This window comes from Petaurus breviceps, unplaced genomic scaffold (genome assembly GCF_028583685.1).
Source record: "Petaurus breviceps papuanus isolate PSGF00001 unplaced genomic scaffold, PetGlider_PUasm1.0 490, whole genome shotgun sequence".
NCBI lineage: Eukaryota > Metazoa > Chordata > Mammalia > Diprotodontia > Petauridae > Petaurus > Petaurus breviceps.
The window spans coordinates 30,337,467-30,362,104 of NW_027186352.1; the positions used below are offsets into that span (position 1 = coordinate 30,337,467).

Sequence of the window (24,638 nt, forward strand, 5' to 3'; positions counted from 1 at the left end):
AGGGAATATGAAAAGGAACATGGCAAAGTGGATGGGACTCTGGACTTGGAGGCAGGAAGACCAAGATTCAATTCCTGCCTTAGACACTCATGAGCTTTATGATCTTAGACAAGTCACGGTGCTTAACTGAATCTCAGTTTCCTCATCTGTACAATGGGAAAAATAATAATGCCTATTTCATGGGACTGTTGTAATGATCAAATGAGGTGATATATAAAGGCATATAAAGGACTTTTGAAACCTTAAAACACATTATATAGAAGTAATCTGCTATATTTCTCACTGATAATATTAATCATGATGAGGAGAATCAGATTCTCTAGAATAGAAAGAAAATTCTTGATCTGATAACAAGGTCCTCCCATTATTTAACTCCATCTGTTCTTTCTATCTAGAGATCAGCAACTGGATACTCAGTTGTCCCGCTTCCAGCCATTAAGAACTACCTTTGAATTTCTAGCTCCTGATCACTAGCTTAACAACTCAGAAGCTTCACTTGGGACTCAATATAATAGAGTAGAAAGAATTCTGGAGTTGTAGTCAGGGCATACAAACTTGAATCTCACCTTTGGTACTTATTTCTCATGTGCCCTTGGACAAGTTAGTTCTTTTTTAGGCCTCAGTTTCCTCATCTGGAAAATGACCTTCAAGATATCTTCCAGATCTAAAGCACTGACCAGCTTTTGCTTTTCAGCACTATATAACATTTTTGTGTCAAAACACAAAAACAAATGAAGACTCACTTTTCCTTCCCATGATTCCACAATTCATTCTTTAAAACTCCTTATTATTTCTGAATACAACTATGAGGCTCTTATTTTATATCATGCTAAATCTCAGAATCTCACAGTGAAAAGATACCACAGAAGTCAGCTATTCAAACCTGTTCCTGAACAAGGTCCCCTTTTCCAATATCCCAGACAGCTGGACCTTTACCTTGGCTCAAAGACCTCTATTTATAGGACATTCGGTATCTCCCAAATCAATATAATCCAATAAACATGCATTTAGTGCCTAGCAGTTAGCAAAGTACTAAAGAACTCCCAAGACAGCCCCTTCCACTTTGGGAAATTTCTAATTGTTAGGGAGAAATTTTTTCCTTAAAACAATCTTAAATTTGTTTCTCATTAAATTTCACTCAATACTCCTAGCTCCATCCCCTTGGACAAGCCAATCGTCAATAAATATTTATCAGGCATTTACTATGTGACAGGCACTGTGCTAAGCACCAAGAAATGTTTATTTAAATCCAATTTATCATAATTGCCCCACAGATCTTTGAAGCTATGTAGGTTCCCAAGTCTTCCCTTCAACAAGCTAAATATCTTCAGACTTTGGTTTTTGCCTTTTTTTTCAACCTATCCCCATATGACAGGAACTTGAAGACCTTGCCATCTAGCTGGCCCTCCTCTGGATGCTGTCTAGCTTATCAATAGCCTTCCTAAAATGCCTCATCAAGACCCAGACCCAGGATTCCCTCTGTGATCCAGAGAAGGAATTTCAGCTCCTTAGTCCTAGTCAGCAGAATGCTTCAATGCATCTTTGAATTCAGAGATGTGGGTCTCCATCCATGCTTTCTTTTGTTTATACCCACCCATAAATCCTATATAGTGTCCCACTGGACATACTAAGAGCTTTCCTTTACATACCCTGATTTCATGTGAATATCTATATAGCATATGGGCTGACCGTTATTTGTCCTTGACTCTCACTAAACGATGGGCCCATTTCTGGACCTGACCACATATTTCTTTAGAGTCCTTGACATAGTACTTCTCTTAATGTAGCCCAAGATAACATTAACTTCTTCTACTTTATATGCAGTCATTTATATCCTAAGATTCCAGAACATCAAGTACTAGACCAAGAAAAGGTCTTTGAAAATGAAATTTCGTTGTTAATACTTAAAAAACTGACACATATCATGTGATAAAAAGGCTGATGAAAAATACTATTCCATTGCCTGCATTTGTTTATTTTTTATTTCTCTTTTCTGAAATGAAATAAGAGCTGCAGCTATCATGTTACTAAAATTTGGTTAGCTTTTCATATGCTCAGCCTGGGAGAGTACTTCCAAGCTTATTAAGCCGTTAGGTAGCACACCAATGGTATAAAAAGAAATATCTATCCCTTGTAATGGCACTCCCATGTATATCTAGGACCTGCATTAAGATAGGCCCACATACAGAAATCTTAAGTGACATAACACATCGATTGGGGAGTGATCATTTTCCAAAGGAATCCTGTAAAGCAATGAACTCTCCTATAGCAATTTAAAAAGAATTACAGACTTCTCTGCAACTTGCTTAATATTTAAGGCAAGGGAGAACTTGGATTCTTACACACAACAAGAAAGATAGACTAAGATGGAGAGAGAAATACATAGACAGGGAGAGAATTGAAGGAGGAAGAGTGGGGGGAAGAGAGAGAAACAGATAGACAAAGAGAAAGACCCAGAGACTGAGACAGAGGCACAGAGAAGAGAGAAGTATAGACAGACAGACAAATAAGCAAGCAGCCTGACAGATGGACCTAGTACACAGGGTGTCCCAAAAGTCTTACTGCTTTTAGGACTACATTAAAAATATTGGCACACCTTGTAAATTCCTTTGACATGACCTAGGGAATTCCTCATTTTCTAACCAATAATTTTCCTATAACCCCAGAAGACATTGTTAAGCCATCATCAGCATCTTTCTCTTGTGCAAGTGGCATTGCTTCATGAATTGAACCAGCTTCCCTCTCATATCAGAATTAAGTGGATGGTGATTTCTGTGACTCTGAGAACCTTCAGGGTCCATCTGTTTAGACGACTTATGCCCTCAGCAGCAACCTACTCTGGTAGAAAGAACACTCCAGTTAGAGTTAGGAAGGCCTGTCATTCAGAGCTTGCTTCTGACACATAATAGCTGTTGGCCCTGGGCAAATGGTTTAACCTCTGTACCTCCATTTTCCGTGTTGTTCTGAAGTGAAATGAGGTGATGATAACTCATGTTTATACAGCAGTTAAGAGCTCCCAAAACATATGAAATACATTATCTTTCTTGAGTATTACAACAAAACTGTGGGTGCATGGCTTTAAAAAACCAAGAATAACTTCATATCCCCTAGTTCAGCTAGTTTGAAAATTGTTCCCATAATGCCCTCCGAATTGCTTTGCTTTTGTGAATATTTGGGCTGCCCTGGCATCTTTGTATTCTTGAATAACTTTTCTAAGCATATATATATATATATATATATATATTATATAACCCAGAATATTTTGTTATTTTAAAATCCAAGTCTAGGAATTCCATAGTCACTGATGGAGAAAAGAATTTGCTGTAGTGATCCTGAGAAATCTTTTCCGATTTTCTTATCCTTACAATTTTTTTTTCAATGATTGCATCATGCTAAGTTATCTTTAAACTCATTTTTTCTTAACTTCAGACATCTCAGAATCTATTTCAAAATAACTTCTAGAAAATTTTGAAAATGAATCTATGTTCTAAACCAGTGTTGCCTTTGGTTGCCTTATCTTTCTGCTTGTCAGGGCAATTTCCATGTCAAATTTTGAAAAATCTCCCAGGTCATGTGATCTAATACATATCTGAAATCCATCTCCCCTCCACAACATTCCTGGTTATGAAGTCTTCAATTGATGATGGCCAGTGAAGGGAGTGAGGCTACTATTTCCCAAGGAATCCCATCAAACTTTTGAATAATTGTTTTTAAGAAGTTTTCTCATAGATCAATTATAGGATTACCTCTGAAATTTCAACACATTATCTCCTAATTCATAGGATCTTTACAGGATCTTAGAGGGCATTGAGTCCAATGTTTACATTCTACAAATAAGGAAAGTAAGGCAGAGGGAGGCTAAGTAGCCTTCCTAGAGTCATTCAGTAGGTGTCCTCTGAAGGAGAACTTGACCCCAGCTCTTTCTGACTCCAACTTGAGCATTCTGTCCACAACACATTTCCTCTCTTCTGGAGCAAAGTAAGGAAAACAAATTCCTCTCCTACAAGAGAGCCCTTGAAACATGTAAAAAGAGCTATAATATCCCCTCACTACTACCACAAATTCCACTTTTCTCCAAGATAAATAATTCTATTGCTTTCAGTTCTCACATGGCCTAGACTTGAAGCCCTTCAGCATCTTGAGTCCTCTCCTCTGGAAGTTCTCCAGTTTATCTATGCCCAACCTAAAATGTGGCAGCTAGAAGGTCAACTAATAATCTACATGTTCTCTGACCAGACAGTATACAACTGTCATCTCCTTCTTCTTGGAGGTAATGTCCTTCAGAAGATAACATTTATTATTACTGTATTCTATATTATTATTATTATATTCTATTGCTGTATTATCTTATTCTATTTACAATTCATTAAAACTTCCAAACCCTTTTTTTTTTCAGACCAAAGGTGATCTAGCCACACCTTTCCTAACTTTGTGAAATTGATTGATATTAAACCTATACTTACAAAATTTCATTTCATTGATTTGGTCCAATTTTGGGGGGGTCAAGATTTCTTTGAATACATAGTCCACCATTGTACTAACTATCCTTCCTGACTTTTCTTAATCTCCAAATTTGGTAAGCATGTAATCCATAACTTTATCAAAGTCATTGATTAAATTATTTAAAAGCACAGGGTCAAGTAAAAATCTCTGGAGAGCCTTGGTGTATTCTTCTTTATGAGATGATATCAAATAATTATCAAGTATTCTCTGAGTTCAGAGGGCAAGAATTTGCTAGATAAGGTACTTTCTAGGGTACTTTGGTCTCCTCATGCTGGAAACTGATTTACATCACTTAAACTTCCCCAGGAAATGGTCAGAGTATATGCTGATGTCTCTTCCTTTATCTATTTCTCATTTGGGGATGTGAATAATTTGTTTAACTGGGTCAGATAATTTAAATGTTTTCCTACTTTCCAACTTTGATTCTTCTAATTTGGTAATGATTTTTAGTTTCTCTCTAAGAAATGGATCATGTGGCTCTCTGCTCAGATACATTTCATTTTTGATAGGAGCTAACCATGTCTAATTCCTACCAGTTCTCTTCAGAAATTAATCCTCTGTGATTAGGAATGCAAGACTTTATGTGTGCAGCCATGCTGGCCACATGAGCACACTTTAGTCACCACGTGGGTTGATTTGGGATATAACTGTCCATTTCTGAGTAATATTAATTACACCACCTCTATTTTTGAGAATCATAGAAAATAAGATCCAAAGTCATTGTTTTCTTCTGTAGCACCATGGCTTATACTGGAATTGTATGTTTTATATTTAGTAAACTTTCTCCTAGACTGCACTGTGCATAATTCCCAGGACAATCTTCTCCAAATATTCCTCCCTACCACTTACATATTAGATCAACTTGAAACTTCTGTCTAGTGTACACACTCTTTTGCCAACTGAGCACTCATACTCATCCAACCTCAACTTTCTATACCCCTCAGTTCCAAGCAAGTTAATGGTCCTTCTCAGTCATCTTTCCCTCTGGGTTTCTCCTCATTTTGTCCTATCTGTAATTCACAGCTAACATTTTCTTTAACCCCCACCTTAAAACTTACTTCCTCCAAGAAAATAATTTATCTTGTGCCCATCACTCCCCTCCCTCTAGAAGTCAAATGCTTTGGACATTTTCTGCTGGGAATCAACTTGCTCTGCTCCAATGTTTTGTAGCTTCATAGCATAGCCACTTGCACATAGTAGGCTCCAATAAATATTTGTTGATTAATGGACTATCTGTAGTTGGGGTTATGTTTTTATATTCATTCATTCAAATTCTTGGTGTTAGGAGAAATTAGGTGGTGCAGTGAATAGAGCACAGGCCCTGGAGTCAGGAGGACCTGTGCTCAAATCCAGCCTTAGACACTTAACACTTACTAGCCATGTGACCTTCGGCAAGTCACTTAACCCCAATTGCCCTGCCCTCCCCCCTCCAAAAAGCAAAAACAAAAAATTCTTGGTGTTATTAAATTGGTCAATAACTGATATGGTTTTATTAGAGGAAATGACATTAAAAAGACTTTGTCATCAGCTTTGCTGCTGCACCCCAAGGAACAAGGACCTTTCCATATGACTCACAGCTGAAACCTTCCATATGTGAGCAGCTTAAAAGCAGGGAATGTTTTACTTTTCCACTTGAAATAAGTGGAAACCAGACAGAACCACTGGTGAAAAATGAAGAGCTGGCTGGAAATCTTGAACCCTCTATAAAGGGAGGGTTTGGGAGAGATTTAGCTCTGACCTCTGGCCATGCAATCAGAGAAGAGAGGTGGTACTGAGGATGCACAGAGGAGGGGAAGCCTGTCATGGTGTAGAGGTTTCTGGTGATGAGCTTTTCTCGGGGGAAGCATGATGTTTGTGAAATTGAAACCAAGCAGACCCTCTAGTGGGAAATGAAGTAGTTGGGAAAGTCTTAAGCTACGTGCCAAGGGAAGCTTAGGAGGAAGAAGGATTGATTTGGGGAATGAGGAGAAGCCTGTAAACAGGCAAGAGGTAGAACATGGACATTTCTGTACCAGGAAGAGTAAGGAAACTAACATAGCTATAAAATAAAGAACAGGAGAAGGAAAGAAGTGTGCTCAATCAGGAAAGATGGGACAGAACCAATCCATGAGTTACTTTAAATGTTAAACAGAGGCATTTTTCTCTTATGCTTAAGGCATTAGGGAGCCAGAGAGGCCTCTGGGTTTGACCAAATTGCTTTCCTCTTTAGGTATGAAATCATAAAATAACAGATTCCTAGAGTGAGGAGGAACCTCAAACATATCTAGTTCATTCCCTTCCTATATAGCATGGCATAAATGAAGGGCACTGAATTTGGAGTCAGAAAAGCCTGAGTTGAAATTCTGCCTTCAAACTTCTTAGCTTTGAGACTGTGGAAAAGTCATTTAACTATTATGGGTGGAAAAGTGGTTAATAGTACTAGTCTTACCTGCATCATAATGTTGTTAGTCTCAAACAAGGTAATGTATTTTAAATAATTTGTAAACCTTAAGGCCTTTGAAAAAGGCCAATAAGGATGATGATAGTGGTGGTGGGCAAGATGATATAGTGATATTAATTATACTCTGGGGGCATCATGCTCAAATATGGTGATAAATATCTTGGGTTGGTGACCTTTATGTGTCCTTTTAAGTCAATCAAACAACTAATCAAGAAAAAATTACTAAGCTTTTGTTTTCCTCCAAGAACTGTGCTGAGTACTGGGGAAGGAAGGAAGGAAGGAAGGAAGGAAGGAAGGAAGGAAGGAAGGAAGGAAGGAAGGAAGGAAGGAAGGAAGGAAGGAAGGAAGGAAGGAAGGGAGGGAGGAAGGGAGGAAAGAAGGAAGGAAGGAAGGAAGGAAGGAAAGAGAAGGGGAGGGAAGGAGGATTGAAGAATGGAAGGAAGAAAAAGGGGAGGGAGGGAAACAGGGAGGAAGAATCACTGTTCTCAAGGAGTTTACATTCTATCAAACAAATGATCATAAATAAATGTGTTAGTGACCATGCTTAATCATACTCTTGGTTAAATTCAAAATTGGTTTCAGAGAGTGACAAATCAGTCTGCTTTATAACTGGAATCAGGCTCAGCTTGAGTTTTTTTAGAAAATAAATCAATAACCCCCCACTCCCATCCTCCCACACCAAATACTTAACTCAATTATCAACCATCTCTACAATTCCTAGTTGTACAGCAGAAGAAGAATGGGGGTGGAGGTGAGCTGAACTCTTAATAAATAGCAGGCTAAGAGAGGCGAGCATTCATCCCCACTATTTCAAGACCAAATGGAATAAAAAATGCAGAAGAGACTCAAGGGCCTGCAGTTCAAGCCAGCCCTCCCAAAATGGGAAAATAATTAAGCTAAGGTCCAGATAAGCAGCTAGCTAGAGCTTAGGTGCTTACTTAGAGCAAGATGAACTCAGGACCCTTGCATCAGTGCTGATGTGCAGATCTATAGTAGGAGAAGGATAATTCTCTCCCACTCTCTTTCCAGGGCTCAATGTCAAACACATGAAGCATGACAAACCACACTGGATTTTATAATACTTTGCCTCTGAAGAGCTAATGCCACTGAAGAAAAAGCTTAATATGTGCAGTGTTTTTGCATTCTAAAATTAAAAAGAGGGAAAGGAGGGGTGGCTAGGTGGCACAGTGAATAGAGCATCGGTGCTGGAGCCAGGAGGACCTGAGTTCAAATCTGGCCTGAGACACTTAAAACTTAACCAGCTGTAGGACCTTGGGCAAGTCACTTAACTCCAATTGCCCTCCAAAAAGAAAAATAAATAAAAAGAGGGAAAGGAGATCAGGGAATAACAAGGGTTTTCTAGCCCATGCAAGGCTAACTGAAGGTGGGGATGGGGGAAGAACAGGTCAAAGAATAAAGAGTTTGGCACCATTCATATCTCCTCAGCATTTTCTAATTAGCAAATATTATCAAAGATATAAAAAAAATTCAAAAACAAAAGTCAGTCAATAAGTAGAATGCTATTAATTGCCTACTGTATGTGAAGGCCTAGAGTCAGGAAGATTCATCTTCCTGAGTTCAAATCTTGCTTCAGACTTACTTACTTGTTTTGTGACCCTGGGCAGGTCACTTCACCCTATTTGCCTCAATTTCCTCATTTGTAAAATGAGCTGTAGAAGGAAATGGCAAACCACTCCAGTATCTTCGCCAAGAAAACCCCAAATGGTGTCACAGAGTCAGACATGATTAAAAACAACTGAACAAAACCAACAGGTGAGGCAATATTCTGAGTGTTGGGAATACAAAGGTTAAACAAAATAAAAAGAACAAAAGCTATTCCCTGCCCTCATTTCAAGGGATCAAATGAGGGAGACATTACAACAATTATGTGGATATGCAGGGCGAATGGAAGGTGGTATCAGAGAGAAGGCACAATAGGGGGATCCACGAAGGGCCTCTTGTAGAAGGCAGACTATTCACTGAGATCGAAAGGAAGTGAAAGGAAGCTCAGAGACAGGAGTGAGGAGCAAGAACATTCCAGGCATAAGAAACCTCAGTGCAAATGCCTGGAGCAGACATGGAGTGTGTCACGAGAGCAACAAGGAAGCCAGTGTTGCTGCATCGCAGAATAAGAGGAGGTGAGTATTATGTGAAATATACAAACAAGCTAGAGGCAGGAGAAAACCCACCAGTGATAATCAATGGAGGAAAGACTAGCTTTAAAGGGGGGTGGTAGAGGGAGAGATGATGATGATGTCACGGATTTGTTTTGTTGGATTTTATTCCATTCTATGGCTTAGATCTGGCAGGTCAAGTGTATAATATAAGGGACAACAAGATACAATCACCTTTTATCTCTCTCCATTGGAAGAGCTTGCAATCAGAGTTTGGGGGGCATAAGGACAATTGGAGAGGTGTCAGAACTCTAAAGCTAGCCAGCTACTGTGGATAGGGTATGGGGCTTGGATTCAGGAAGACCTGGGGTGAAATTCCACCTCTATCATTGACATGACCATGGGCAAGTTATTTTGTCTCCCCAGGGATGGTAGTATTGTGTTTTGTTTTTTTGTTTTTAGCATTTTAATAGTTCTATTGCTCTTATAGTCCCCACCTCCAGCCTAGCTTCCTTAAGCTCACAGGTAAATTCCCATCAACTATGAGAAGTCTTTCCAGATCTTCCTTAATGCTAGTGCCTTCCCTCCATTATCACTGATTGGGTATCTCCTGCCTAAAGCTTGATTATATATCTTAATTTGTAGACTGTCTCCCCCATTTGAATATAAACTTCTTGAGAACAGGGACTATCTTTGTCTCTTTGTATCTCCTGTGCTTAGTTCTTGGCCCATAGTAGGACTATAATGAACCTTTATTGAATAATTCTCCCCTGTGCTCACTCTTTTAGAAATAACTCATCCTGGGGCGGCCAGGTGGCGCAGTGAGTAAGAGTGCTGGCCCCGGTGTCGGGAGACCCGGGATCGGTTCCGGCCTCAGACACTTGGCACCCACACAAAAAATAACTGGCCGTGTAACCTTGAGCAAGTTACTTAATCCCAATTGCTTAAAAAAAATAACTTATCCTGAAATTCACATATGCTGTCACTAGAGAGACAATAAATCAACAACTTTGGCACAAAATGAAAGCCGATAGATATAGTGTAGGGGAATTTCACCTTGACTTTGACCTGCATTGTAGTAAGGATCCAATGAGATATTGCATATAAAGTGCTTGGCAAACCCAAACCACTATGCAAATGCTAATATGATTACTATTAGTATGACTAATGGTAAGACCGTGGAGCAAGCTACTTACACACTTTAACCTTCAGTGTCCTCATTTGTAAGATGGGAGTGATGATAAGAACACCTAGCTGACCAGATTGTCGTAAAGAGAAAATGGCCAAAAATGCCAACTACTGAAAGCAGAAAAAAAATAAAAAACTCAAGACATCTAGCCCCACCCCTTCATCTTACAGCTGAGGAAACCAAGGCACAGAAAAAGCAAGTGAATCACTCGCAGTTACACAGTCTGTAGTCAGGTCATAACCAGAAATCAGATCTTCTGTCTCCTAGTCTTCATTTCAATCTCAGGGTATATTACAAAACTACTAAATTAAAATTAATTTTAAAGTTGTTAAAATTTACCCATCATGGTGGGTAGGGACAGCTTCTAGGGGGGAGAGGGAGGCATCAAGAGTGGACAACCTGCCTGGCTCTGCAATACTAAGAAATCTGGAGTTGTCCTAGAGGCCCTGTGGTCTCTAAAGAAAGGTCTATGGGTATATACTTCTTTGAGCTCATCAGCTGCATGAAGATGCTTTGCACCCAAATACCCCATTCATCAAAGTTTTGTTTCTGTCAGCAGCAACACTATCATCTTGTGCTTTACAATTTCCCTGTTGAAAGACTTTCCATCCTTTTCTTGAATTACACCATGGATTGTTTACTCAAGAAATGCCTTCATGAAATGAAGCCTGTAAGCCGAATTTTCAGCCACTGGCTATCTGAAGAAAGTGTGTTCTGATTCTCCAGGATAGAACTGAACCCAGGATTCCTTGGGATTAATATTTCATTAATGCACCATGATTCATGGTCATTTGATCATTTGGCAATTGTTATTTTCAACCTCAAGTGCATTTCATAGGAAGGAAGGCATTACTTCCCATCATGGACTAGTCTGCCCTGAAATGTCTCCATCCACTTCATTTATTACTATTCCTCATCCTTATCCTGATCCTTATCTGGTGAGAACTTATACTCAGATATAGAACACTTTAGATGACAAAAGAAATCTGATTAAATGTCAACTTGGAAATGACCTTTCAGAAGACATAAAATTTGGGTGTGGGGTTAATTTACATAAATGGGTCTTAGTTTGGCTAGAAAACGCAGAGTTCTTTGTACTCTACCATCTTCTCATGTTGCCAGTTTCTCAGTTTTGGCATTTCCTGTGCATTCCAGTTTCAGACTGCTGACAGATGCATTTGATTTCACCATCAGTTTCCAAATGTGAATGCTGACTCTGCTTACCGAAACCCCTTTCCAGACTCATAATAGAAATCTATTCAGAAGTGTTCATTAAAAGGCATCCAAGGTCATCTGATTATTGAAATGGACTCCAGATCAGTAACTGGATTGTACCAGTCATTGCTCCATCAACTTTAATCCAGCCGAAGCATTCATCTTGCTAATGGTTTAATTTGTGGCGTAGTTGTTTTTCACAATTAAAACTACTGAGGCTTTAATATCACCCAAGGAATACATTGTTTACTTAGCCTGTTCCCTCAGCATTTCTACTAATTCCAGAGACCTAAATTTGGGGGTTAAAAGAATAACAGATGGTAGAGACTGGTTTATTGAAGAAAACTTTTGAGACAATCAAAACCTCTGTTTGTGAAACTTCAATATTCTAAGGATCTGTGATTTCATCCATGTAGACAAAACCTTTATCAATGCCAATAACATCACCTCTACATCTTAGTAGAGAATCATTGGGAATTCCATGTCCAAAAAAGTCTGTGACCCTGAGGTTAACTTAATGTTATGCTTCTCTGCGCTCATCTAGGCTAGTCCTCAGAAGACAGGAACAGTCCATAACTGGGTCAATATCCAAAACTATGCAAGTTTCCAGAGCTTGGGTTGCTGAAAGTCTCCAAAAATATAAAGCTATTTCCATACCACACAGGGCATCAGAGCAAGACTTCAGTGGAAAATGAGTACATTTTGTAGGTTAATGGTTTCATTCTGAATTGTATAGAAATGGAAATGTTTTTGTTTTTTAAATGGAAGTGGGTACTCTGGGGAAGAGGAAGGGGGAAATAGAAATATGTGAGTAGACTCACTATCCTGACATCCTGATAAGCAATAAAGTAACTGCTGGTGCAGTACTAGGCAATTAAATGGCACCATGGATAGAGCCTGGAGTCAAAAGATCTGGGTTCAAATCCAGCCTCAAATACTTGCCCTGGCCAAGTAATTTTACTCTGTTTGCCTTAGTTCCTCATCTATAAAATAAGCTGAAAAAGGAAATGACAAATCACTCTAATATCTCTGCCAAGAAATAGGGTCACAAGGAGTTAGACACAACAGAAATGACAACAACTTCTGGTGCCTGAGGGTCAGACGTAGATCTAGACCTGAATCCAACATTAAAATTCTCTGATTCTGCCTCAGAATGATCATATATCATCATTGTTCCTGGAAGGACGTGTGAGTGAAGAAGTAGGATAGGAGAAATCTGATCAATCACTCACTTATTTTAAAAAATATGATATAAAGTAGCTCCCTTTCTGTCTACCTTGACACAAGTGTTTTCCTCAATGAGGAGGGCAGAGAGAGGGAATCTATGGGCTTTGATTTCGCTATCAAGAAAATAAGTGGGTAAGATGAGATAACTGTGGTTACTTCCCTGCCTCAATTTAGTAATACATTCACACTCTGGTGGTGAGGGAAGTATTGATGAGGCGTTGTGATGTGAGTGGGGCAGAAAGCACCTAGCACCATTTTTTGATTCAGATATATGATTTCATTGGTGTGAGAAAGAACTCCCTGTTGGGAAATTTACTCAATCAAAGCAGATGTTCTGTAATTTAAAGTATTAACAGGGGTGGGGAACCTGTGACCTCAAGGACACATGTGGCCTTCTATATCCTCAAGTGTAGCCCTTTGACTGAATCTAAACTTCCCTGAACAAATATTTTATTAAGGGAATTTGTTAGGTGAAGTTTGGGATTCAGTCAAATATTGTACTTGAGTACCTAGAGGGCCACATGTGGCCTTGAGGTCACAGGTTCCCCACCCTTGGACTAGAGAATTCTCCAAGTAATTGAGCTCATACAACCAGTGTGAGGCAGGGGCAAGACTGGAACCCAGTTTCATCTGACTCCAAGGCTGGGTTCTGATTTATAATCCCATGAAACATAAAGTTGCCAATTTATGTACTCTGCACAAGGTTGGTGATAAATAAATGCTCACTGATTTGGGCAAATTGGGTCAGAGACTTCCTGTTGCTACCTAAGTAAAGACAGAGCAGCCTGTAAAAAGGAGGAGAGTTATTATGAAAATGATAGTGGGAGAGAGAGCCAGCAAGCAATTGGAAAGCATCTGACCAGCTATCCATATTACAAGAAGATTTTTTTCTTAAAACAAAAAGAAATAAAATTTTGAATTTCTATAGTTAAAGCAAAAATATTATAACTACAAAACATGAGTACAATCCCAATATAATAGGGATTTTTTTTAAAACTCTGGAAGTGACCTTTGAATCTAAATGCTGATTTTTTTTTTGGAAAAGGAAACTGAGGATCAGCACTGAGCCACTTGGTCCAAGTCCCATACTATGATAATCTTAGGTCATTCTCTAGGACTCCAATCTCCCTAGTCCCAATGCACATTTTCTCATTCAACTTCCAAACAAATATTTTAATTTAAGACCAGCAATCTCACACCCAGGCTCAGTAACCTAAATCTGAAATTTTGCAATGAAAATCTATGGGGAGAACATAATGAATGCAACCAAAGGATTAGAATGCTGCTTCATTAAGATTGAGGCAATTACAAATGTAATTTAAGATTTCTAGCCTTTGTCTATTATTCATGCCCAACTAACTGGAAACTGACCAAGTACTCAGTCAGCGCCATTTAGTCCCATTTTTATAGGAGACAAAAGGTGGAGTAGGGAGAGTGAAATGGAAAATGATGAAGAAGAGGGTATAAAATTGAATTGCTAGAGAAGGTTGAACTGTAAAATCATCTTAAAGATGTCAAGCACTCCATGAAAATTTACCTCTAAAGAGGAGGAAGACTGGAAGGAAGGTGAAAGAAGGTCATCTCAGAGATCTAAACCAAGACCCTCATTTTACAGATCACAAAACTGAGGCCCAGAGAGGGGAAGGGATTTGTCCATGGGTACATAACTAGTAAATAGAAGAGTAAGGAATAAAGTCTAGGTCCCTTTCATTTTAAGCAAACTGAATACTTCATTGGTCTGACTTAGAAAACAAGGGGATGTTTGACACTCATCTCTGATCAATAAATTCTAGTTTACATTGGAGTTATTTGTGTACATTTATTAGATTATAAGCTCCTTGAGGATACAGATTCACACCATCTTATTTCCTTTTCTTTCTATTTCTCTCTTCCTTCTTTCCTTCCTTCCTTCCTTCCTTCCTTCCTTCCTTCCTTCCTTCCTTCCTTCCTTCCTTCCTTCCTTCCTTCCTTCCTTCCTTCCTTCCTTCCTTCCTTCCTTCCTTCTTTCCTTCCTATTCCCAAAGGTGAGAACATTGCTTTATATGGAGATATCATAGGTGTGAGAAAAATACATAAACAGGAAGCAGATATAGGCACAATAATCATAGCTACCATTTACACAGAACTTTAAAGCTTGCAAAGTACTTTACCCATATGATTTCCTTTCATTCTCACAAGAGCTCTATATTCAGTGCTATATATATATGAGGAAAATGAGGCAGAGAACCAGGTAGGGACTTCACCAAGGTCACACAGATAGGCAGGGTTGAAGGTAGGGTATGATCTCAAGTCTTTCCTGATTCCAGATGCAGCTCTCTTTCCACAAGTGTCCAATGCCATGCAGGCTGTCTGCTATCAAAACAACTATCCTGGCTCCAATCCATTGGCTGGCCACTTAACTTCAGAGCATTTATCTGTAAAATGATCTAGAAAATACTTTTAACCACCTATTTCATGGAGATACTGTGAATTAAATGTTTCTTTTTTTTTAAGTGAGTTATTCTACATAATGATTTCATAGATGTTTGTAGAACTGAGTTATCCCTTTACAAATGGAATCTTTATTTTCTAATCTTAGGCTAACCACTTCAGTCATTTTAGTCAAGTCTGACTCTTTGTGACCCATTTGGGGTATTCTTGGCAAAGATACTGGAGTGGTTTGCCATTTTCTCCTCCAGCTCATTTTCCAGATGAGGAAACAGAGGCAAACATGGTGAAGTGACTTGCCCAGGGTCACATAGCTAATAAATGTCTGAGACTAGATTTGAATTCAGAAAGATTAGTCTTCCTGACTTCCGGCTAACTATTAGAGTCTTTAGATAACAAGCCTCATTTAATAATAATAAGACTTAGAAATATAGTTGATAAAATTATAAAATTTCAAAGTGTGACATGATCTTAGAGATCAAAGAATTATTGACTTTAAGTTATAAAGAATCTTAGAAGTTGTCAAGTCAAATTTCTTCATGTTTTGTTGTTCTTCAGTCATTTCAGAAAAGGGCTTTTCCATTTCCTTCTGAGGTAACTGAGGCAGATAGCAGTAAGTGACTTGCCCAGGGTCACACAGGTAGCCAGTGTCTCAGACCAGATTTGAACTCAAAGATGAGTCTTCCTGACTCCAGACATGACACTCTACCTACTGCACCATATAGCTGCCCCTAATTTTGCTGACCAGGAAACTGAGGTACAGCGAGGTCTAGTGATTTCCCCAGGTTCCAATAAGTATTCAGTGGGTGAGGTTGTATTTGACTCAAGTTCTCTGACTCCAAAGTTAGTACATTTTCCAATACATCACCCTACGTCCTCAAGATTTCCTGGCTGAGTCCAGCACAATTTCCACTATGCTGCATTGCCTCACCTCTCTTTAAAAAAAGTCATTTCCACATAATTTGTGAAGAATACATGCAAGGCAGAGTGAAAGCTATAGTTACAAAGCACATTGAACAGAGAGAAAAAGAAGATATTCTATCTACCAATTTGTCCCCTCGGCCCTTAAAAAAAAAGCTATCATACAATAATGCATGTCTCTCTTAAATTACCTTTAACAAATTAAATAAGCTTTCTCATTCCCATCTAAGTATCACTCTAGCTATGGAAGGAAGACATTCTTGACCACAGGATTGCAAATCACAGATTTGGAGCTGGAAAGGACCTCAGAAGTCAGCTCAAATACCATTTTATGATTCAAGAAACCAACTAAAAGAACCTAAATGACTTACCCATGGCCTACAAGCAGCAAACCTGAGATCTGAACCCAGGTCTTCTGAATTTCCCTTTCTATTGTAGCATGCTATCCTTCAATTATCCCTCCTTGAGTTCACTGCTCTTGGGGAACACTATTTAAAGACAGTAGGAGGTGCCATTTTCTAGAGATTACCCCCCTAAGGATACCAGTCGCTAATCTATTTAGCCAAGGCTCACTCCCAACAACAATTCCATTTCATTGATAATATCTTCAAAGACCAAAGTCAGTTAGTAATCAGCTGTTGATACCCTTACCAAGGTCAGTTTTTATCTACTACATAATCCACTTTGAAAGAAAAGTTAGGGGAATGCACTGTGATAGATTTTATGTTTAAAATGAACTAACATAATATAATAATGGGCTTAATGAAAGAGCCTTCAGTAATGCTGTCAGCAGATTCAAGCTACAGATAATAGCTATTTCTATGTGGAGAGCATCCCTCTTTAAGGTTGTGAAAGCCTGGCCCCTTCATTTGCTTGAATTTATGACATTCTGTGCCTGCAATTGTCAGAACGTACAAAAGCAAAGTGTCTATGTGGGAGCTGGCTTTGATGGGGGAAGGGGGAACAGCAAATTTCTGGTTTGTTTCAGGAGCCCTGGTTGCTGTCCTTGGTCCTGACCAAGGGGCTGAGCTATCAATGGAGAAACCCTGAAGACTTACATATATAACCAAACATATACAAACACACACACACATACACCTAAACATGTGTTTTAAAAATGTGATTTCATTACTGTGAAGAACATTCCATGTGGGATTTCTCTTGCCAGAGCAGATGGAAAACTAAAATGTAATATGTAGACATTAATTACTTTGCTTAAGGTTACACAATTAGTGTATGTCAAAGGCAGGTTTTAAGCCCACATTTTTGCATCTCAAAGACTGCCTCCTATCTAGCAAATATGTGTTGGGGGCGGGGGGGGGGAAGAATGTATATAACTATATAGGTATATGAAAAAAGGTAGAAAGAAAGAAAAGAAAGGAAGTAAAGAAGGGAAGGAGGAATGAAAAATGAAAGGAAAGAAGAAAAATAAAGAGGCAGAGAGGAAGGAAGAAAAGAGAATGGAGAGAAAAAAGGAGAGAGGAAGGAAGAGAAATATACACATAATATATATATATATATCCATAGAGGTGTGATATTTCTGCAAATAAACTTCTATTTCATTAAAATGAAGACATATTTAGAACAAGGTGAGTAAAATTGAATTCAGCTAGACTCAATGTTAATTAGGTGCCTTCCATCTCCATAGCACTATAAACTATGCTCTAGAGATACAAAGACAAAAAAAGTTCATTCCTCTCCTCAAAAACTTATATTCCACTGGAAGGAAGCAATGTGAACAGAGAGAAGTAATTATGAGGTAATTTCACTGCAAGGGAGAAAGCACCAGCAACAGAGGATGTTGGGCAAGTGTCAGGAGGGGTTTCATGTAGGAGCCGCAGTGACTGTGCCTTGTGGAAAGTAAAGGTTTCAAAGAGTGGGCAATGAGGAGAGAGGCATTCTAGGCAGGGGGGACAACCTAGGCAAATGCATAAAAGGAGGAAATGAAATATTCTGCATGGGAAATAGCTTCCAGACCAGCTTGACTGGACTAGCCAGCGGGTGATGGAAAATATTATGAAATAAGACAAATGTCAAAACTTCAGGCTAAGCTCTTCAGAAATAGCACAAGCTTAGACTCTTGCTCTAAATGTACTCTTAATGAGATTTGTCATTACTGAATAAAATGTAATCATTAGATATTACATGAATTATAATTAGATAGCTGTTCATAAGGCACAGTTCTGTCCAAAGGCCACTAACAGAATGCCATCATTAACTCTCATTTGGTAGTGAAGATTCTCAAAAGGTGATATAACATCATTGCTGCATCCCCTTCACTTTAGAGAGGCCTAATGGACTGTGCAAATGCCTCAGCCCAGCCAGAATCAGATTTTATTCCACACTAGCTGGGAAACTGGAAGCAGCATGCCACCATGGTTACATCTAGGATTGTACCTCTAGTTGGATCTCCAATATTGTGGAGCTGGAAATGTTTTTTTTTTCCTTGGGGCTCTTTCACCCTCTTTCATACAACCAACATGGCTGTCCTCTGCATACCAATTTACAGGTAGCTACCCACGTATGACAGGAAGACGGTTATATTAGTTGTATGAGTCTCATTTAAGTCCCACACAACCTTGTGAGGTGGGTAAACAATTAGTATTATCTTCATTTTGCAGCTGAGAAAGCAGTCTCAGAGACATTAAATTAAATTAAAGAATCATGTCCAAGATCACACAGCTAGTGAGTATTAGAGTGGGGATTTGAAGTCAGGTCTTACCAATGGCAAGCCTATATTTAATCCACTATATCACTATATATCAAAGGCAAGTGCTTTTAAAAATTATTATCATTGTGTCACTGTCAATATTATTATTTTGGTTTAGACATGGGATTCTTTGTATAGGAAACTTGCATTGAGGAAATCCATTTACCAGGTGGCAATGATTCTACAAAATACCTAGGTAGTAGCGGGCCTCAGATGCTGGCCTTAGCCAGGAAGACCTGAGTTCAAAGCCTATCTGAGACACATAATAGTTGTGAGACTGGACAAGCTACTTTAGTTTTTGGCCTCAAGATCCTAGCCTGTGAAATGGAAACAATAATGGCACCTACCTCCTAGGACGGTTGGGAGATTCCAGCTGGAGAGGATATATGCAAAGGGCTTTTCAAACTTCAAAGCACTATATCAACTCCAGCTATTATTATTACAATTTAGAGTATTAGGGAGATTCTTGGAACAATTAGAGGTTAAGTGACTTGCCCAGGGTCATACAGTCTGTATATGTCAAAGACAAGACTTGAACTGAAGTCTTCTTGATGCCTGTGCCATATTTCTGCCCTTTTTGCCATGTTGTGGAGGACCACAGAGGGTAGAAATCTCAGGATAATTGATCTCTGTCAGTTCTTTCCAAACCATACTACATAGATGCCTATGTATAAGACCAAACCTGTCTGATCTCTGAGTATTAATTTCCTAAGATACTGGGGCAGGTAGGTGGTACAGTGCATAGAGTCACTGGAATCAGGAAGGCCTCAGTTAAAATCTGGCCACATTTACTAGCTATGTGACCCTGGGCAAGTCACTTAACCCTGATTGTCTCACAAAAACAAAACAAAAAAGACACAACTGTCAAATTTAAGTAATGGTAAAATGAGTCTGGCCCTTGTCCTTTCCTTGACTGATAAGACAAGATTATATTTCAATTCCTCTGCCATGTGGCATCTTCCAAGATTTGACTATTTGAGTCAGGACTGAGCAGAAAGGCCTCCCAGATACCAGACAGACAGTTTGATGTATGGCTGCTTCCCCAAAAGAAATGCTTTAAAGAAAGTATGGAAGTTTCTGAAAGAAGAGTCTAAGGGTTTTTTTTTTCTTTTTGGCTCCACAACTTGCCTTCTCTTGGAAATGTGACAGTGTGAATCTGCCACCTCATAGACCCATCTGTGGCAGGGCACCTGCCTAAATTGCCTTGTCTTGCTCTGAGGGGTAGGCTAGTCTTTTCAGTCTCCCCATGACCGTCATGAAGGGATACAAATTCTAAAATGGTCAGAGGAGGAAGACCTGAAAAACCATCAAAATCAGGTTGCCTTGAAAACCAGGCCAAAAATTCCTGATGTCGGGGCCCGTTTTGTGTTCTCCCTGCCTTGGGAAAGAAGCCCAAATGTGTCCAGATCCTCAGAACCGGTGTTCGGAAACATATTCCCTGTCAATTTCCTGTCTCCCTATGTCAGTCACAAAGGAGGTGAGGACACAAGCAGAGGAAGTAAAAGATAAATTTCTTAATTGGAGTTTTTGAAAATAGAATCTCTTACAGGCTGTCTTCAGTGTCAATCCCCACAGTAACAACAACAATAATAGTAACTCACATCTAGTTAGTACTTCAAGGTTTATAAGGCACCAGTGTATACTACATGCAAACACCTGGAATACAGTAGGCACTTAATAAATGTTTATTGACTGGGTGATTTTATATACATGTGCATAGACAGCATACATACACATCCACATACACACATGTACATAGAAATAGATATAAATAACAGAAATTGTTTGGTATTTAAAATGTTCATAACTTGCCCCTTTCTATCTTTTTAATCTTCTTACATTTTCCCTCCTTCATGCACTTTATCATCCAGCTTCACAGGCCTCTTTGCTGTTCTTCAGACCTGATACTTAATCTTCATCTCTATGCCTTTGCCCTGGCTGTTCCCTATGCCTGGAATGCCACCCCCCCACACACACACACACCTTTGCCTTTTAGTTTCTCTGGCTTCTTCCAACACTCAACTCAAATCCCAACTTTTGCAGGGAGACTTTCCCAGGATCCTTTGCTGCTTCTGCTTTCTGAAATTACCATCTCTCTGCATATTTCTTGAATATACTTTGTTTGCATGTTATCCTTCTGGGGCTCCACCCCACACATCTGCCATGTTAGTTGGTGATCCCCTAGAGAACAGAAACCGGTCTTGTCTTGCTTTGGGTCCTCACCAACCTAGCACAGTGCCCAGCACGAAGGAAGAATTACATAAATGCTTTATGACTAACTAACTGATCTGTGATTTCCTGGGTCTAGTGATAAATGATCTTCTACCCATGGACAACTGCAATTTACAGTCAAAGCCAGTACCCTGGGCCACTGAGAGGTTAAGGACCTGACCAGGGTCACACAGCCAGCATATGTCAGGGACCAGACTTGAGCTCAGGCCTCCCTGACTCCCAATTCAAGTTACTATTTCATGAGCCCTTTCTACGGGCAGGCCCTGGGCTAGGTTATGAGGATCAGAGATCAAAAGATGTGCTTCCCTGCCTTCAGAGGACTTTTTATCCTACTGGGAAGATCCAAGGTATTTAAAAATGAGCAAAAACAAATACAAAACATATGCAAGGAAAAGCGAAATCATTTCAAAATGAAGAAATAGCCAATGATCATGGTGGGGCACAAATGGGTCAAGGGTGCAATTAATAAATAATATTAATTAATAATTAATTAATTAACAAAGGATCATTTGACAGAGACAGAGATAGAGGAACAGAGAGAAACAGAAATGCAGAATCAGAGACAGAGAGGAGAGACAAAGAGAGACAAGAATCTAAAGAGTGTGTTTGAATAAATGTGCATTTCCCCTGTGAGTCTCAAAGAAATTTAATGGAGTTTTAAGGCATTAAAGCTTTAAACTTCACTAAGACTTTTGGGATACCCTATATAAGTATGCATGTTAGATATATGGATATACTTATATTAATGTGTGTATATATTAATATATGTATATTCATATTCATATAGATAGAAATCAATGAATAGATATGGATACATGAGACAGCATAATGTAGTGATCAAGAGCCTGCCCCAGGGTCAGGAAGTACCTGGTTGCAGTCCTGCCTCTGACACGCACTGGCTGTATTACCCTGGGTAAGTCATTTATCCTGTACTTGCCCCCAGGCAAGTCACTGCCACCCTTTAGCTGTAAAGCAGGCACAGATCTTCATTTGGAGAGGGAATTTCCTACATCATTGAAATCACAAGGCAAGTCATCTATATGTGCACATAACGTCAGAGAATACTTGCCATGACCCTCTTAAGAAGGTATTGTTTTGTTTTTGTACTTGTTTTTCAGTCACGTCTGATTCTTCATGATCCCTTTTGGGGTTTTCTTGGCAAAGGTACTGGAATAGTTTGCCAATTCCTTCTTCAGCTTATTTTACAGATGAGGAAACTGAAGCAAACAGGGTTAAGTGACTTGCCCAGGGTCACACAGCTAGTAAGTGACTGATGACAGATTTGAGCTCAGGAAGATGAGTCTCCCTGACTCCAGGCTTGGCAGTCTATCCACTGAGCCACCTAGTTACTCCTAAGTAGGTATAATATGTAAAGACATAATATTTATCATTGAATCATGAAGCAGATAAGTGGCAAAGACTTAGAGTCAAGAAAACCTCAGTTTGATTCCTAACTCAGAAACTTATTACCTTTGTGACTCTGGGCCAATCTCTTAACTTCTCTCTGCCTCAGTTTCCTCATCTGTATGATGGTAATAATAATAGCACCTTAACAACAGGGTTGTTGAGAGGATAAAATGAGATAATCTATGTAAGGTACTTTGTCAACCTTCAAAAGCTACATAAATACTATCACTACCCCCATCTTACAGAAAAGGAGAATGAAGCTGAAAGAGTTGGAGAGATGTTAGCAAAGCTACAGTATTAAAACCAGTTCTTCTTGACTCATTACCATCCACTGGGCCATAACGACTCCTTCCATTTCCATTCTCACCATCCCACCCCACTCTGATATTAGACTCCAGAAACAGTCCTGGGCAAAGTCAAAGGAGTCAGCAAAACTGGCTTAGCCCAGCAGAATGTCAGTGCCTCTGGGCACAGGGACAGGCAAATGATGAGTATGCTAGCCTTCCTTCTACCGTCTGCAACCTCTCTTCTTTATAAAGTGACTCTGGTTGCTCTCAGTTCTAGGAAAACCTGCAATTCTCATCTTCTGCTTCACTTGTTAATGACAGGTACAACAAGCCCAAATGTAAATCCCCTTCCTCCCAGGTAATTGAAGTATTCCAGGAGGAAAAGCACAGATTGGGCAGGAAAGGTATATGCAAAGTTGGGAAACAGCTAAGCTAAGATTGATGACCCAAAGCCTCCAGCTTCTGCTGGCAGGTGAAGCTCACCAGGACAAGAAATGGGACTCCATCTGGCTTGAGTTACAGTCTCCCCACAAATTCTAGAATGTCCTACATTTTCTGTTTGATACTGTCCAGTGGCAAAGAAGTAACACATGGTTTGGTTGGTTTGTTTGTTTCTGAATAATAGAAGAAAAGAGATTGTAGACCATGTCTCCACTTTTTCATTTTGTTTCCTGGGACAGATGGTTCCCAGTGGAAGGTCAGAAAGAGGTGATAGGTCTATTCAGCATCCCTTGTGAATGATGGCATGAAGATCAAATTAAAATTCTTTCTTTAGTAGTTTTCAATTTTAAAAAACCAAGTTCTTCCTCAACCGGGATGTGGTGCTAATTGAAATGCTATACATATTTGATGGACCACAAAGGAGGCAGAGTAGGTGACTGCCAGGCCCCATCCATCCCCCATGAAACTGCTTCTAGGCTAAGAGTGGCAGAGCTGTGAGGGAAACAGTAAAGAGGGAGAGCTGAAAAAAGGAGGCCGCACTGAAAGATTTCACGTCATTTCAACTGTGAAATAGCATTCATCAGGCGGTATGAGAGCTGCTCCCTGGGAGCTCTGTATTCATTTCTCTGTGCCACATTTGGGGAAGGATGTTAATACATTAGAAAGCACTAATCCAATTGGATTAAATTCAGTAATCATGGTTAAGTGAACCCTGACTCTGAATTCAGAGGTCCTGGGTTCAAATCCCTCCTTTCATGACTCCTACCTGTGTGATCTGGGGCAAATCTCTTTCCCTCTCTAAGATGTGGCTGATTTCTTCATCTCTCTAGATGAAATGGTCACTGAAGGCTCTTCCAACTCTGAATCTATGATCCTACGTGCCAAGCACTGTGCTAGGTACTGGAGACACAGAGACAAAATGAAAATAAGTATAATGGAAAAAAGCACTGGCTCTGGCGTCTAAGGCCCTGAGTTCCAATCCTATCCCTGATGCTTAGTACCGACATTATTTTGCCAAGTCATTTATCCTCTCTAGGCCTCAGTTTCCCCATATGTAAAGTGAAGGAGGTTGGGCTGAGTTCCTTTTCAGCTGGAGATTTGTGATTCCATGGGTGATATACAATACTTTCTATTCCTGAGCCCCTTATGTGAAGTCTGATGCTAATTAAAACTGTTGGGGTGTTTTCTTAGCATTCTGCCTTCTCCGCCCCTTTAAAATGGACTTTGTTTAGCCTTCCAAGTACAACATAGTTATTCCAATTACTTGAGGAAGCCAAGAGGTTCAGGCCTGGTCATTTCCAGGACTAGAGCACTTTGGTTGAGCTAGTGGGAAGGAAGCAATAAGGCCGTGCCCAGTGGAGGACAGTGAAGGTCCCTTAAGGTTCCTTACATGGCTCATGGTGATGAAACTACAGTCCTGCAATGTTGGCCATGTTAATTGTGCTGTGAAAATTTAAGAAAAAAACACAGAGAGGTGGAGATGGGTGGAACCCAAGAAAATTCATTGGGTAAACCAAAAAGTTCA

The 24,638-nt window shown here is 39.5% G+C and overlaps 2 protein-coding genes across 5 annotated transcripts in view; one reads left to right on the forward strand and one right to left on the reverse strand.

The window, feature by feature from the left end:
- The window catches only part of CTNNA3 (catenin alpha 3), a 2,053,326-nt gene that overhangs the window by 1,316,899 nt on the left and 711,789 nt on the right, over positions 1–24,638 (reverse strand). The window lies entirely within an intron of this gene.
- LRRTM3 (leucine rich repeat transmembrane neuronal 3) overlaps positions 1–24,638 on the forward strand; it is a 242,504-nt gene that overhangs the window by 107,501 nt on the left and 110,365 nt on the right. Inside the window, exon 3 of one of the 2 annotated variants that reach the window (XM_069101884.1) lies at positions 7,973–10,474. The exons of the other annotated variant lie outside the window; for it this stretch is intronic. Within the exon in view, the coding sequence (XP_068957985.1) occupies positions 7,973–7,993 (21 nt within the window). The 3' untranslated portion in view covers positions 7,994–10,474. Of the gene's footprint in view, positions 1–7,972; positions 10,475–24,638 lie in introns of those variants that run through there. 2 annotated transcript variants of the gene reach the window in all.